The sequence below is a fragment of the Candoia aspera genome, chromosome 2 (assembly GCF_035149785.1).
Source record: "Candoia aspera isolate rCanAsp1 chromosome 2, rCanAsp1.hap2, whole genome shotgun sequence".
Classification (NCBI taxonomy): Eukaryota; Metazoa; Chordata; class Lepidosauria; order Squamata; family Boidae; genus Candoia; species Candoia aspera.
This window is the reverse complement of record NC_086154.1, coordinates 14,124,449-14,140,853: the sequence shown is the minus strand read 5'-3', so window position 1 is coordinate 14,140,853 and position 16,405 is coordinate 14,124,449. Positions and strand designations below refer to the sequence as shown.

Below are 16,405 nucleotides of genomic sequence, written 5' to 3'. Positions count from 1 at the left end.
TACATTTGATATTGAAAAAGTAACATTTAAAAAAAGCACAGTAGCATCAATTTTTTCCTCAAGCACAGTCTAGCTTGAGGGAAAAAAAATGCTCAATCCACAATCACACTCTACAGCAGCAGGATCCATCATCATTAGCAACGGGCAGTTGCACTGCCCCAGACAGACCCAGTGCAGATTCTGGGGGTCCTCCTGGACTCACGATTCCTGCTTGAGGAGCAGGTGGCAGTCACGGCCAGGAGGGCCACTGCACAACTCCGTGTTGTGCGCCGGTTACACCCCTTCTTGGATTGGGAGACCCTCCGTTCAGTCACTCATGCCCTAATCATCTCCCACATAGACTATTGCAATGCGCACTACATGGGGGCTACCCTTGAAGAGCATCTGGAACCTACAGCTGGTTCAAAATATATTTATTCCTGCTTTATTTTAAACCACATAGAATCATTCTTTGAGTGAGATGGGCAGTGACTAAATAAATGAATAAAAACCGTCTTTCATCTAAAAATGAGATGAAGCAAAGCTGCTCTGCTGACTATTCATCTACACCAGTTTCAGAAAATTTATTTATGTCATTCATTATTCCCATGATTCTCCTTGATTGCAGATGGTGAAAAAAAGAAAGAATGCAATTATCTAGAAGAAGATGATCTTTTGCTGCTTTGGTTTTATTATTTAGTGAAGGGGATAATTTGTAGCCTCCTCCCCTTTTTAGTGAGCAGAGACCTCACACTCTGCTTTGAGTTAAGTTTAGTGTAACCAGGCAGGGGGAGAATACGAGGTTCTGCACTGTTTAGCAAGGGTTCGGAAGCAAGTTCTCTATTGCAGGCCACAAGCTGGGTCAGATAACGATGTCCAATAGAAACAGCCCCCCTCCCTTAGCAGCCAAGAGTCCTTTTGCATGGTCAAATATTAGCAGACACATTGTCAGCAAGAGTCAGCACTTCAAGGGCCCAGTTCCCTACTGGGCCACATGGTTTCATGTCCTGAGTCCCACCCAGGGCAAAGGGTCTGAGGCCTGTTCTGTAAAAACAGCTACACATAGTTTCAGTCAGGTTTACGAGGCAGGCAAGGATTGGCCTAAGTTGGGGTTTACCCTTCATTGGTCAGCATAATTCAAAGCTGAGAAAGAAGGAAGTAACATTCCACAGAACACATGAAAAGAGTTGATTTCCATGCTATCTTGTTTTGTATTTACAATCAGCTAGTTTTAAAAAAGGGATTAAAATCAGGAGCCCACATTAATTTTCATCATTAGATGCTCCTTGGTGTTCATGTCAGGTCTCAGGATGATGATGTAGCATTTGGGGATAAAGATGCAGCCCAGTAAGCCCAGGCTGGAGGCCAGGATGGAGAAGATCTGCACGGCCACCATGTATTTCCCTTTGGTGCTCAGGTAGGTAGGGACAAAGGAGACCCAAACGCTGCAGAAAACCAACATGCTGAAGGTGATCCACTTGGCTTCGTTGAAGGTCCCTGGCAGCTTCCGAGCCGGGAAAGCCACCAAGAAGCAGATGGCAGCCAGAAGACCCATATAACCCAATGCAGCATAGAACATGGTGACTGAACCTTCGTTGCACTGCAGCAAGATATGTCCTGGTTGGGAATACAGGTCGGCATCTGGGAATGGAGGGGAGATTCCCAGCCATATAATGCAAATGCCCACCTGAACCCCAGAGCAGGACAAGACAATGGAGTTGGCGAGACTCTTCCCCAGCCATTTCCTCATCCTGCTGCCTGGCTTTGTGGCCAGAAAGGCTACCACTACCATGACAGTCTTGGCCAGCAATGAAGACACAGCAACAGAGAAAACAACACTGAAGGCGGTTTGTCGAAGAAAGCAGGTCACTTTCCTGGGGTGTCCAATGAATAGAAAGGGGGTCAAGAAGGAAAGCAGGAGGGAAACCAGGAGAATGTAGGTGAGGTCCCGGTTGTTGGCTTTGACTAGGGGTGTTTCTTGGTATTTAATGAAGATTCCCAGAATGAAGGCAGTGGTTAGAGACAAAAAGGAGGAAAAGAGAGCCAGGAGCAGACCTAAGATTTCTTCATAAGACAGGAAGCTTATAACTTTGGGGACACATTGATCCCGCTTCTTATTGGAATGCTGGTCATCTGGACACTTTCTACAGTGGGCTGCATCTGAAAAACATAAGCAGTTTTTTTTTTTCAACTGGTGATTTCAGTGGTATTCAACAACTCATGATCTATTAACCAAAAGAGGCCAGTTGGATGTAGGTAAAACATTAAGGATTTACTCTGTGTTCCTCCTTTGTCACACCATTTGGTCTTTGTCTAAAAGATTAGTAGGATTGCCTATCCATATAATGTATTTTCTGTAAATGAATTGCCTTTGTGTTTTTCTTATAAATCCTGTTTTCCTAATCATTGCTAAGACCGGATTCCTGCTCTTGGGAACATCCTTACAGACCTCAAATGTAATTGTCATGTTCACTGATTCAATGTAGTTTATACAGTGTAATGTTTCACATGCCATGGTGCTGACATGCATTTCTGTTTGGGAGGGAGCTGCTGTGAGACCTTGTACCAGGCTCAGTATGTGAAATCAGTACAATGGAAAGTGTTTGGGTTATATGCTCTGCTCAAGGACTTTTCCCGGAGACCATCAGAAACCGTTAGGAGCACCTGGGATTGTGGACTTGAGAAGATTCTATGGGGGGAGGGATTTCATTTGCACTGAGGGTTTTTAGTTTGAATTTGGCATGCTTTCATCATTCTCAGCTTTCTCTGTGATCCTGCATACTGTTATTTAATAAATCAGATATCTCTGAATCCCTACTTATGAGTCTGATGGTGTTTTAGAATAGGCAACCATTACAATAATGATCTGCCTTCTGGGGCATTTTGAGAGAAATGGATTGATTACTAGTAGGCTAGGTCCCGTAGCAGGTGGCAGCATTTGACAGACTTTGTTGGGCTTGGGAAGTAAGCAGGATGAGATCCAGGTTGAACTTGGATGGGGCTCCTTCTTTGCTCTGGGGGCATCTACCTTCCTCCGTGGAGATGGTTCCTTCCACACACGGAGAACAGTCGTAGCAGCAAACTGGGGCTCCCTCTCTTGTGAGCTTGGCGTACCCTGGGAGACAACTCTCAGTGCATCTTGAAAAAGGCATTTTCTAAACAGAAAGAAAATCCAGGGAAATCTTAATAAACTCAATCACTCAGCTGGCATTATCATCCTACAACCCTTGGCTCCTTTTTAAGAGCAGGATTTGAAATGAGCAGAAAGAGAAGCTGTCTCAAGCAGGTTCTTCACCAGTGATGGCAAATCTTTTTGGGTCAGCATGTCAAAAATTCAGAAATGCCTAACTTGACTCTGCTGGCATATCATCCTCTCCCCACCCTGAATAAAAGGGAAGCAATTCTTTACATATTAATTTATTTTTAAAAAATACCATCCAATTTTGGGCAGCCAAAAGGGCTGAGATGGGATAGGAGGGTGGGGAGAGTTGCAGTGCCTTTTGTTTGTTCAGTTTCTTTGGTAACTCAGACAGGGAGAATAGTTGTTCTCAGGTGTTGGTGCACACTGGCATATCACCCAAAACGTTGTGGTGTGTCTCCTTTGATACCCGTGCCATAGGTTTGCCATCACTCTTCTTGACCTTCAGTACTAAAGAATCAAAAGTCTAAATTCCTGTTACATCCAGTTCTTAAAACACAAGAAATGTACTATCAAGGTCTTTTCTCTCTCTAAGATTTTTTTTTTCAATAACTCATTTTCAACATCACTTCATTTGGTGAAAATTCCCCGTACTAATCTCATTTCAGCACGATTTGGTCTCAGAATATGCTCAACATTCATGAAAGGCTGATGGCTCCTGTGGCTGGGCATCTTTAGCCAACAGTTTCTGTCCTTCCAGGAAGCGGCAGCAAGTGCTTTGGACTTCAAGTCCTATCAGTGTCAGCTCAATCAGTACTAGTAAAAAGTGGCTGGAAAAGTAGTCCAAAGCGGGGAAGGCAGAAGGTTCCTTGCTTCATTCCTGGTAGGACAGCATCTCCAATAACTTCCTCAAGTCTCTGCCTTATTCTAATGTGTTTCTTTGAATCTCAGCTTAGAGGTAGGCTCCAGCACCAAAAGAGCCATGGTTAAGATGCCCTAGAATAGGTCCCTCCTATGTGAAAGGGCTTTGCTAGCCTGCTTACCTTCTTTGCAGGCTGCCAGATGCATTGAGCTGACCTACCACACAATTTCCCACATTTCCCTTTTGGCATTCCCACATTCAGCAGTAGACCTTTTGAGGTTCAAGAGAAATAATAGAGTGTCCTTCTATTCTATATACCCTCAGCACAGACCATCCATTGTTGTGGCCAGGCTGGTAAGCTGCAAACTCAGATGAACATAGGTGATCAGGAAAGTGATACCACCCCCACCCCCAAACAAGCATCCTTAGCTACCTGGTGAAATGAACTTGGCCATATGATGGCCCTCTGATCGATGGAGAGCTTGACTTCGGAAGAGGCCTCCCTTTCTATCTTTCCGATTGTCACCCCAGCAGCAGTTTTGTTGGGAAATACTGCCCAGTCCATGATGTCGAAGTCAGTAGCAGGATCTCCATTCTCATCCAAATAAACATCATCCTCAGTAAGATTGTAAAGCTGGAAGTTTCTTAGGAACGGATGAAGCTAGAAAGACATGGAGAATCACCCCTAAGTAAAACTGGGCTACTTCAGCTCAGTTTCTCTTTATCCAGTGTTTGGGAGAACTCTAGTTAAGGGTTTACTCTTGATGTCCTTTATGTCTATCAAAAGTTCTCTGACCTGCTCTGTTTTGTGAAATCGTTACTCTGAAGTCACAAAAATATTTTGACTCCAGCAACCGATGTTGTATAACATGACTATCTCACTAGGGCTGTTTCCCTACTATTGGTGTAAAATTCCAACCTCTCCCTGTGCTCAGCAAAAACGCCCATCTCCCAAATTTGCTTGTAGGCAACATCAACTTCACCTCAGCCTTGGACAGTCTGGAGAAGCCTAGTGCTGAATTGTTTTATTTCCTTGGGTGCATCTTTGAATGCAATCTTCTTGCCTCTCCTCCACTGTGCAATTGTTACCCCCCACGTCCTACTTTTGGCCATGTCATCTTCTAGAAGGAAACATCTAGCTATCTGTGTGCAGCAGGAAAAACAAGTTTGGCTGCAGCATCTATCTTGGGGACATTTCTGATTTGTACCATTTCACCTTTGCAGTGCTTCAGCTTTGCGTAAATGTCCTTCTTCTGTGTTTTAAGTTTAGGATCTTGTGGTACTGAATATGGGGGGCAGACCGGAAGGTGAAGTTGACTACTGTTACAGAAAATCCATGAAATGGACACAAAGTCTTTGGATTTGGAAATGTGTGTGAAAGTGCTTTTCTGGGCCTTTCCTTACTTGCACCTAAGCCTGTCAGAAACCAGCCTTGGCAATCCTCTTTTTGCGCCTTGTCCCCACCACACTGCCTTCATCTCTTCTGCAGCTCTTGAGTGAGAACGCCTCAGGTGAACCTCAGGTGCACCACCTAAAATTTGTGTTTTTGGTGAGTAAGAGCAGCAGACGATGGAAGGTAGTAGATGTGGTCAATCGGAATAGGATATTGACCATTTCAGGCTGAAGTGGATATGCTCCTTCTGCACTGGTCACTGGACAGCAGTTGCCCTTCTGCTGTTGTCTGTCTAAATAGTCAGACCCAGCGGCTGTGGTGCATGGTCCAACCGAGCTGCACAATAGTGGTGGCCAAACCTACATGCCCCTCTAATGTTGAAAAGACTATGCCCTCCTAGGAGGGGCAACCATGCTTTGAGGCTTGATGATATCAAAAAGGGAGGAATGATTGGGAGGTAGAAACACATGGGAAATCGGCAAAGTTAAAACATCCAGTTTGGAAGAGGAGACACATCCTAAGAGACACTTCTATCCTGATCTTGGTTTTTGTTTCGATACAGCTAAGAGCTGGGTGTAGAAGAAGGGCCACACAAGGAGGCCAGAGATGACAGATAGCCCTGCTGCCAGACCTGCCCCATTCCAGCTGCTGTGCAATGATTGGAGGATGTACATTCCTTTGACTGATTATGCTCTGAAAATGGAAGGCAGCAAAACCAGAGAGGTTGCTTCCTTTTTTAGATGCTGGGGATGCAGAAACACAACAGGCCATTTGGAAGTTCACAAAAATAGAAGAATAAACAATAGAAATAAAAATAAAATTAAAATTAAAAAAAAATAGAAGAGTAAAAGAGCCAGTTTGGTCTAGTGGTTAAGGGGCTGGGCTAGAAACCAGGAGGGGCAAGACTTAAATTTATTTGTTTGTTTGTTTGTTTTTCAAATTTGTATCACTGCCCATCTCCCCCAAAAGGGGGAGCTAAAATTATAGACCAATATCACTATATTGATATATGTATGTATGTGTGTGTATGTGTGTGTGTACACGCACACACACACACACACACACAGAATATCACAATATCACTATTGAATATAGTGACTATATATACACTATTGAATAATGACTATAAACTGTTTACAGAGATTTTAGCAGACAGATTAAAGAGAATTCTTTAATGTGAGATACAAAAGAGAAACAGACAAGGTTGTCCATTATCACATCTGCTGTTAATCTTAGTTCTAAGAAGTACTGAGCAGAGATAAAAGGTGAGTTGAGAAGAAACCAGGAGACTGGGAGTTCTAGTCCGGCCTTAGGCATGAAAGCCGGCTGGAGGAAACAAATGTCATGACAGTATATCATCTTTTGGTCTTTCTGGGTTCTACAACTTGTTACCTCGTCACTTCATGAACCCAAGAGGTGGTGATGGGAAGGGCTGAGAGAAAAGATTGGGCTACAAATTCTAAGACTTAACTTTGAAAGGAGGAGAAAGAGCCAGGAAAACGTATCACTGTCAAGTCCTAAGTGAGAGGACCAACAGAGAAGAAAAAGTTGCTGCACAATGATTAGGAAGCTGCAGTCTAAAGCTGACCTGGGTGTCCTCTGAAGACCCTGGAAAGGGCACAGACTTCACATCCTCTTAAGGCGGCAGGGCAGGAACTGAGGAAAAGTTCCCTGACCTAGAATCTAAATCAGGCCCATGTTGGATAGTCAAGAAACTTGATGGTTTCTGTAACATCCTGGTGCTGATTTATTTTGCAAATAAGGAAAGAGCCTTCCTCTTCACTCCTTCTTCTCCCACCTTCCCAAACCAGCACATCTCTTCACTTTGGAGGATCTAGGAGCAGAGTCTCTCCTTTCTTTCTCTCCAAACCTCCACATTTGGTCAGAACAAACACCCAAACTTGGGCAATTGCTGCAGGGACTATCCCACCTCATGTCCAACGCTGCCCATTTTTAAGAAATACGAAAGAATTTAATGGGGATCATTAGCAGACATTCAGAGAAAAGTCTTACTTGCCATGGCTGTACCTCCAGGGGAATGAGATGGTCTCCAACCCTGATTCTCCTCCGGGTCAGGTGGGAGGAAGAGACAGCATGGAGGACTCTGGCCACAGCCTGGATTGAAGTGGAAATACTGGAGGCGTCCTCAGAAAGAATTCTGGCAACCACATCACGGGGAGGGATTTCCCAGTTCTCTGTTTCTGTGCATCTTTTCCACACTTTCTTAGATAAAATAAGGTGTGAAGAGGAACACTGAAATGCTGTCTCCCCAAACTTCTCACTGGCAGAGAAATAGGTATTAAAATCATAATTTTGTGTCCTCTTGTTTGCCAGAGTTAAGAAAGATAACAAAAGGTGTTTATGCTGGAGATCCATCAATTGATAAAAAAACCTCACAGATATGTCTGACAAAGTTGTTGCAATCCACACTTTCTCCCCAAACTCTTTTTTAGCTTTTTCAATTTTCAGTATTAGCACTGCTAGCATTAATGTGGCCTGAAAGTCCAACTGACAAACAATAACTTTTACGTCACTGTTGCTAAAATATAAAAGGAAATCCTTTCTTTTCTCTCTATTTAGCACTGAGACACTTTCTGAGAAGGCAACACAAACCCCTTTCTTGATGGCCACAAGCTCAAAGTTTCTTCTAAACTTTTCTCCGCTTTCATTTTCCAGAGCAAAGAGGCTGATCCACGTCCATCGGAAATGCAGGAGGAGCTTGACAATTGCCAAGTGAGGAGGCTCTTGTTTTGGACTCACCCGGTAGAAAAAAGGAAAATACTGTTTTTGCTCAGGAATGTGGCTGATGACCCCATAATTGACCTACAATGACATGGAAAAGTTGGGTTATTGTCCCGATTTCAAAGAAAAAAAATCAGTGCTTAAACCTAAGGCACTTTCCCCACAGCAGAGAATTTCTTCACACCTAGCCTTGACTTTTGCTGTGTCTCACTTGTCTGCCTTCTCATTGGTAGCTACCTACATTCTATCCAAGGTCAAAGCAGTAGAAGACTAGTAGATTTTATACACCTTGGACAGTGCCAGAACAAAGTGCAAAATGCTACTAATATGCTGTTCAGCTAAATGTGTCTTGTGGATTGGGGAGTTTGAACATTATGGGAAATCTGTAGAAAAAAGATTTCAGGGAACCTGTATTGTCTTTAGGGGTAAGTGGGGACAGACCCTCTTAAAGGGATCTTTCCCCTCTTTTTCCTCCACAGCAATCCTCCGGCTCCCTTGGATGTGGTTGGAATACGGGGGACCATACATTTTTGTCCTCCACTCTCTTGGAGGGAAGTCAGGTGATTGGAGTGACTGGAAGAGAGAGAAAAGAGGCAGGGGAGGGATTGCCGGTGGGACGCAAATATCACGGAGAGAGTAGGATGGGAGCGCTTCAGCTGAGATGTGGAAAAAGGCCTTTAGTCAGAATCCAGTTCAGCAATTCAAAAGCAAAACTGGGGGACTCCACAATGCCAGTGTAATTTTCAAAAAAAATAATTTGCGTACCGATGCCTGAGACAGAAAAAATATGTGCCTACTTTATGGAAACAATGCTATTTAACCTGACCTTTAAGCTCAATCATCTGACTGATTTTATTTGGTGAAACCTACCAGTTCCACCTTCTAAATATCTGGAGATGTTACAAAATGGAATTAACTGCAATGCCCATTCATACCTGTGGGATTTTGTAAATGCCCAACATAGTGGTAACATCATGAAAGAGCTCAGAATGGGTTCCTTCAAGCGCTGCCAGCAGATGTTTGGGTGTTCCGCAACTGTAGTTTGGGACATTCTCCTGCCCTGTTGACAGCAGGTCCATCATGGCCTCATAGGTCATTCTTGCATTGAAAAAGTTCTCATAGAGGTTGTAGCCCAGGGTGATGTTGGGCAAGAGCCTTGGATTCTGGTTGATCTCATGAATGGCAAAGAGGAAGGGCAGGATATGGGAGAAGCTCATACTTTTTATACTGCAAGATAAGAGATATTAAAAGGCCTTCATCTTCAGTTTGGATTTTCATCTTCAGTTTATAAAATGAAGTGGATTCTTTTCTTATGGCTGTACTCTGGATAGTAGAAATCCACACTTTTAATTTTGTGGAATGTTGATGTAATGGATCACCTTAAAAAGATACAAACTGATCTAATGAAGATTAGTACATCAGTACATTAGTAAATCTACAGTAGATTCGTAGGTCTTCATCTCATGAATGGCGAAGAAGGGCAGGAGTTTACCTGAAGGCCAGTCTCACTACATTGGAAGACAGGAAATGTAATCAGACATCCTTTGCTCAGTGAAACAATACCAAATCCCTGACCATTTATTTCCAGGGCTTTTCTAGGTCACAAAATTTTCTGGATGTTCTCATTAGATCACAGTTTCATTGACACCCCTGGGAGCTTCTTCCCAAGACAAATAGCAGGAAGAAATGCTGTTATATCAGGCTCAAGGTGATCCTCACCAGAAGCTCTAGAGCTGATCCAAACCACTGTTTTCTCTAAATGATGCCTTAGAAGAAAACACCTCCAGCAAAATTAATACTTTTACATGAAAGATCCAAATGGGTACAACTGCACCAGGTACCTCAGCAACCAGATGCATTTGTGTAAAATTACCTTTCAAAACCCATCCCCAACACTACAAAGAAGTTTCTACAAAATATATTTAAAGGAAATATTCTGGCAAAAACTTACATGTTCCCATTTGCATGCTTCTATTCAAAAGGTTCTCCTGTGGTCCTCTTTCATACGTGTTTGGGCCAGTTGCTACAGCAGACTTAACTTGGTTACTGAATTTTCGGGAATTTGCTCAATGCCCTGAATCACAAACCTACGAAAGGGTTTGTTTTTAAAATAGGGTTCCTAACCTTCGTAGTGAGAGGCATAAAAGGCCAGGCAGACGACAGATCATCTTAAGGAAAGTCAATCTTTGTGGTCACTTAGAGGTAGCACTGATCTGACTGCCCTTAATAACAATAATCTCCCTGTCACCAGCAATCAAACGTATGCGGTAGTTACTCCCCCCAATTTTACACAGCTAGAAGTTCCCATGGCTACATGAGGCTTCAGCCTGTCATGCTGTAATGTTCTCTCTTTGGCTGTTCCTTATGGAAGATAAAGAAAGATCTGTTCCAGAATAATATCCTGGGTGATCTGGGTGGATTGAGACACTCCAGCTTGCCCCACGTCATTGGCCATTTGATAAGGAGATTCAAATAACTCTGATCTCTCCAGTCCCAGAACATCTCACTGACCTCCTGAGCACCTGATATACAGATCAGGAAGGCATGGCATAGGTAGGACATGGCATTGGCAAGACAGTGCGACAAGGCTGTCTGTTTTCCCCTTATTTATTCAGACTAGGTGCTGAATTGATACACTGTGGTCAGGGAAGCTGGATTGGAAGAAGATGAGCATAGTTTTAAAATGGGAGGAAGATAGATCAAAAACCTGTGCTTTGCTGCTGATGAGAAAATGCAAAGGATCTGCAAGCTCTCGTAATAAAAGTCAAGGAACACAGTGAAAACATGGGATTAAAATTAACATATAAAGAAGACCAAACTAATGAAAACAGATAGAACAACCAGACAATGAAGAAATCGAAGTGGTGGATAGCTTCTGCCTTTTAGCATCAACCGTCAACAGTAAAGGAACAAACAGTCAAGACATACACCACAGAATAGCTTGAAAGAGCAGCCACAAAGTCCTTGGAAAATATAAAATACCACGATGTGCTTATACCTACAGAGATCAGAATTCTGCAAGTCACGGTATTCCTTGTGACACACAATGCAAGTGAAAGTTGGACTTTGAGGAAGCAGGATAGGAAGAGTGTTGCCCTCCTGAACTTTGGTGTTGGTGAATACTGCAGGCAGTCAAGAAAACAAGCCAACAGATCATCAAACAAATCAACCCAGCCTTCTCCCTTGAGGGACAAATGACCAAGCTCAAACCATCCTACTACAGGCATGTTATGCGATGACCTGGCTCTCTGGAGAAGACTCTAACGCTGGGAAGGGTGGAAGGAAAGAGAAGAGGAAGATGGCCAGCAGCAAGATGTATAGGCTCTGTTTGAGTGGCAATGAAGGTACCAGGTTGAGAGAACAAGGTCTGTTGTCATCGGCTTGGCCTTCCTTATCGCTCATCACAGTCTCGGTTTTTCCTTCCGGTCCTTGGGCTTCATCCCTAGAACTTGCCAACCATTTGCTTTTGCTTTAACACCCTTGCACTGCTGGATTCTTAACTGTTTCGCTTAGTTACTTTCAGTGACTTAGAATTGGTCCTTTTAGGGCTCCGTCTCAATGTACCTTCGGCAGACAATAAGATTTTGCTTTCTATTTTGTCTTCTTCTCAGAGGGTATAGAAATATATCCTATAACATTTCTGTAGCAAAATAACAATATATTTTCAACAGAGAATGGCTATTGTCTTACATACCAATACTTCTATGCTATTTGTAGTTTTACATTTCATATTCGTTATAACCAACTGCTATAACCTTGCAAGGATTCTGTAGTTCTCGGCTATTAACATTCATTTTAAACTTTTTGTTACTTTCAGCATAATTTGGAAGCAATTTTTATATGAGCAGGTTGTGCATTTTAGTTTGAATGTTAGATTACACTGGTCATTGACTGAAATAAAGTACATGAAATAATATTATAGAAGTAGGATATCACAGCCATATCATCAGATTAGTAACACATTTTATACCTCAACGATTGTAAAAGTAACCACTTAATAAAAAGGAGCTGAAATAGAAAAACTAAAAGCCAATTGTTGAGGACTGTGCTCACTAGCCCAGGAGAGGGAAAAGATGGATGAATGTATAGATGGATGGATGGAGATGATAGACAGATGATAGAAAGATAGAAAGACAGAGATGATTGATAGATAGATGATAGATAGATATAGATAGGTAGGTAGGTAGGTAGGTAGGTAGGTAGGTAGAGATAGATAGAGATGAGAGATACAGTTAGATCACAGTAGACATAGAGACCATTGTAGGGAATGCCATCTGCCAAAAGGACATTTGGTGACTCTCCCTGGTATCCCAGAGAGTCCACCAAGGCCACACAACCCTTTAGCCTTTTCCTTAAACCAAACAGGAGAAAAAAGGATGAGCAGATCAAGAGTGCCCAGCTACCAGGAAACAGGAATAACTCCTTCTTGAAAAGAAGGGAGTGGAAAGGATAAAATCAAATAGCATGGTTAAGTACACATCAGCAATTACCTTTTAAACCTATTTCTTGGGGGCAAGGAAAAAATGTACGGGTGGAATATTGTACTGCATGTAGATATCATTCCACTAAGCAGGAAGTCTCCAGACTTGTAGTAAGTAATCATGCTTTCTTCTTCATTTTGTACATTCAATAAACATTTGGTCTTCAACGTCCCACAAGGAAGATGGGACACCAAGAGAAGCAGAAGCAGCCGCAGCACCCGGGATTTCATATTTCGTTATCTATTTTTATTTTGAATTTGGTCACCACCCGTCTCAGCCAAAGAGCGACTCTGGACTCATAGTGGAGATCTGCTACCGTTTCTGAGACAAGCGCCACTGTCTTTGGTCTCCAAGCTGTCTAAGGAGAAGCACAATTCTCTCGGCAAAGAGCACAGCAACACTGACTTTGTCAAGGGAGACGAAATGCAGCCTGGCACGTTGAAGGGGCAGCATTGACTTTCAGACTTGCACAGTCCTTCCTACAGGTGCCCCATCATATGCTCTCCGTTTGTCAGCCTTCCAAGTTAGACCAAACAAGAAACATGAGCAGATGAGCTAATTCTCCTTTACCTTTACCTTTTACATTAACAGAATCTTGCAAGCCGGAACATACAAATCTCCCCCGTCTCATTTGCAGCCCGAGAAACGAGGGAGGCTCCCTTCTGAGCCTGTGGCTCTGCCAACTACCAGCTGTGGGCGATGCCCTCTCTTATCTGACCATTCCCTGCACAGCAACTCCTTGCCCCATCTCTCAAGGTCTTTCCCATATACCATTACACATTTTGAAGATTTTATACGAGAAGATGCCAAATATTTATCAAGCTGCTTGATTGGGAGTTTCTAAGTATTCCTTATTATGGTTTCAAGGATGGCTGGGAACTGGGGAGGGTGGGCATCCCATAGGCCCTGCTGGAAATAGAATAAATTACCATGATTTCAATAATTATAAAGGGAGATAGAATCACAGTGGACTCTCAGTATGATTTGATCTGCAGATGCTCAGCTAGAGAGACACGTTTTTGTTACCATGGACATAATTCCAGTTGGATTATTCCATCAAGGGAACAGTTCTGAAGGTCTGATTTCCTTTTACTCACCCAACTTATTCTAGTGAGAACACTGGAATTCCTTCCCACCCTGTCCTGGTAGGGATGAGACCCCTTCCTACATTCAGGTCAGATACCCCAGAATCAGTACTGTGTATGCAGTATGGGAGATAACCTGACGAACCATCAGAGGTCACTTGTTACCAAGTCTTTCTTCTGCAAAAGAGAAGACCACTAACATTTACGGTATGTCTGTGCTCACCATGAAAACTAGTGTCATGACCTCATTGCAAGGCACAAAGAGCCTCACAACGTAGATCATGATCATTAAGAAATAGAGGAAGGAGATAATCAAACTAGGGATTAACACAAGCACCCAAAAGCACCCACACCCATGAACCCATAGGCGGCTGAAAAGAAGGGCATCGGAGGAACGGAGATAAGCCGCACCTGGTGTCCTGGAGGACCCAACCGATGCCGGGAGACAAAGGAAGACACCGGGAAAACGCCCAGGCAGCCATCAAGGGTCCCATCAAGAGGGATCGGGACAATACAGGGTGGGGGAGCTGGGGCAATACAAGAGGGTATAAAAGGGGCACCTCCGCACCACCACCCCCGTTCCCGTTTTTCGTTCTGTCAGCTATCATTCCAATAAACCAGAAATCCTTAATACCCATTAAGTCTGTGTCTTATTGCGAAGCGAGGCTGACCCTGACATAAAAACAGGAACCGAAAATTTTTTTTCACCTAGCACCCATCCAACAAGCTTGTGAGGGACCCAGCTTGGTATGGAAACCCAGGAAACGAGGTGGCGCAACCCTTCGGTGCCCAGCGACGAAGCCCCGCTCCCGCAGGGCGGGATGCAGCTGAGGTCCGGGCGATGTAACGCCCCGGTAAGTATGGGACCCAGCTGGGGGGAAGCGGTGGGGGAGGGACCCACCCCAGCACTCCGGAGCCTGCAGGGCACTGGGGGCGAGATGAGGGGACCCTCTCCAGGCTCGCAGGCAACCCCGGAGGAAGCGCGAGATGAACCACCACCCTGGGCGCACGGAGGCGAGGGCGTGCCTGGCACCACGGAGGGACTAAGGGAAGATCTGTCCTCCACAATGGCCTACGGTGAGGGTGAGTGGAGCGGCGAGCACCCCAGCGGGAGGCCGTGGACGGCGGCGAGGCTCGACGCGCTGGAGGAAGGGATGCAGGCGATGCGGCTAATGCTGCAACAACTGACGGCAGCGCAGGGACCCCGCAGCGGAAGCAGCGCAGAGGCACCCCCGGACGAGTGGTGGTGGGGTGAGCGGGGCGGTGGCGACGGCGGAACCTGGCCCAAGGAGCTCACCCGACGACCGGAGGCACACCGGGATGAGAGACGGAGCGGATACCCAGCGGACGGGGGCGACCATGGCGGAGCCCGACCCCATGAGCCCACCCACCGATCGGAGGCGCACCCGGACATGAGACGGCGGGACAACCTTGGCGGTGGCGGCAGCAGCGGTGGCGGAGCTCGGTCCCAGGAACCCACCTGACGACTGGAGATGCACCAGGATGAGAGGCGGAGGGACGACCCGGCGTATGGCGGCGGCGACAGCGGAGCCTGGATCCAGGAGACCAACCGAGGGAGAACACCCCGCCCTTCCCCCCGGGCGACGGGTCGACGAACTTGCGAGGAGACCCAGAGAGAGGCACAAACACCGCAAGAAGACTGGAGACAATCCGACCCGCATCAGCCCCCGCAGAGCCCGAGACATGGCACAGAGGGCATCGGGAGCCAAACCAGGACAGCTGCCAAGGACTTTGGCATAAAGTTGGATGGGGACCCCTCCAAATTCTCCTTTTTCTTGACTAACGCAAGGTACTACCTCGACGAATGGGGTCCCTGTTTCAGAATGGAAAGGGGCAAAGTCAATGCCCTAGCCATTAAGCTAAAAGGTCGGGCTGCCAATTGGTACGTCCAGTTGTGCCAATCAGGTGCCCGGGTGCTGCAGGACAGCACAGAATTCCTGCAGGTGCTGGAGCTACACTTCAGGGACCCCCTGGAGCAAGAAAAGGTGAAAAGGGCACTGGAAACACTTAGACAAAGCCCGCGCTCCGTGGCAGAGTACGCCATGGAGTTCCAAGCCCTGGCCGGAAAAGTGGACACCTGGTCTCAATCGACTCTGATTGACAAATTCAAACACGGACTCAACTTAAACGTCCTCTGGTGGGCACTTGGCCGCGACAACCCCAACTCCCTGACGGGATGGATCCGGCTGGCGGGGGAAGCGGAGAACGCTCACGACACGTTCCTCCACACAAAGAGGGAAACGCAGCAGACGGAGGCAGTGAGACCCCCATGCAACAGCGCAAGGCAGGGGAAGGTGAGACCCCAACCATGGAAGGAGGAACGGGACAGATGCTTCGCTAAAGGGCAGTGCTTCACGTGCGGCAAGGAAGATCACAGAGCAGCAGCATGCCCCAAATTGACATCCAGAGAGAGCCCGAGGAGGGCACAAACCGCACCATCCCCAGCGCCAAGAAAGCGACCAGCAGCGAAGGGGGAGTATCGACGCAGACACTTCCCCTACAGCTCAGAGGAGGAGGGAAGCAACCCCGATGAGCCGACGGGAAATGACAACCACCTGGCCTAAGGGGCGCCAAAGGACAGGTGGAGGACAGCGACAGGCGCAACGACACAGGGGTGAGTGAGGAATGCCCCACCCTCTACGTCCGTGTCACCCTCACCCATGGGGATAAAACTGAAAAGGTCTGGGCACTAATTGACTCGGG

At 45.6% G+C, this 16,405-nt stretch overlaps 1 protein-coding gene across 1 annotated transcript; it reads right to left on the bottom strand.

Annotated features, from left to right (window-relative positions):
* Positions 1-1,228: 1,228 nt before the first annotated feature.
* LOC134489902 (vomeronasal type-2 receptor 26-like) lies at positions 1,229-15,042 on the bottom strand. The gene is made up of 8 exons (XM_063292774.1): positions 14,871-15,042; positions 9,608-9,623; positions 9,051-9,342; positions 8,557-8,688; positions 7,987-8,196; positions 4,414-4,641; positions 3,008-3,134; positions 1,229-2,139 (listed from the first exon to the last, which is right to left on the bottom strand). Exons 1-8 carry the CDS (start codon positions 15,040-15,042, stop codon positions 1,229-1,231), a joined length of 2,088 nt encoding a protein of 695 aa, XP_063148844.1.
* Positions 15,043-16,405: the final 1,363 nt, after the last annotated feature.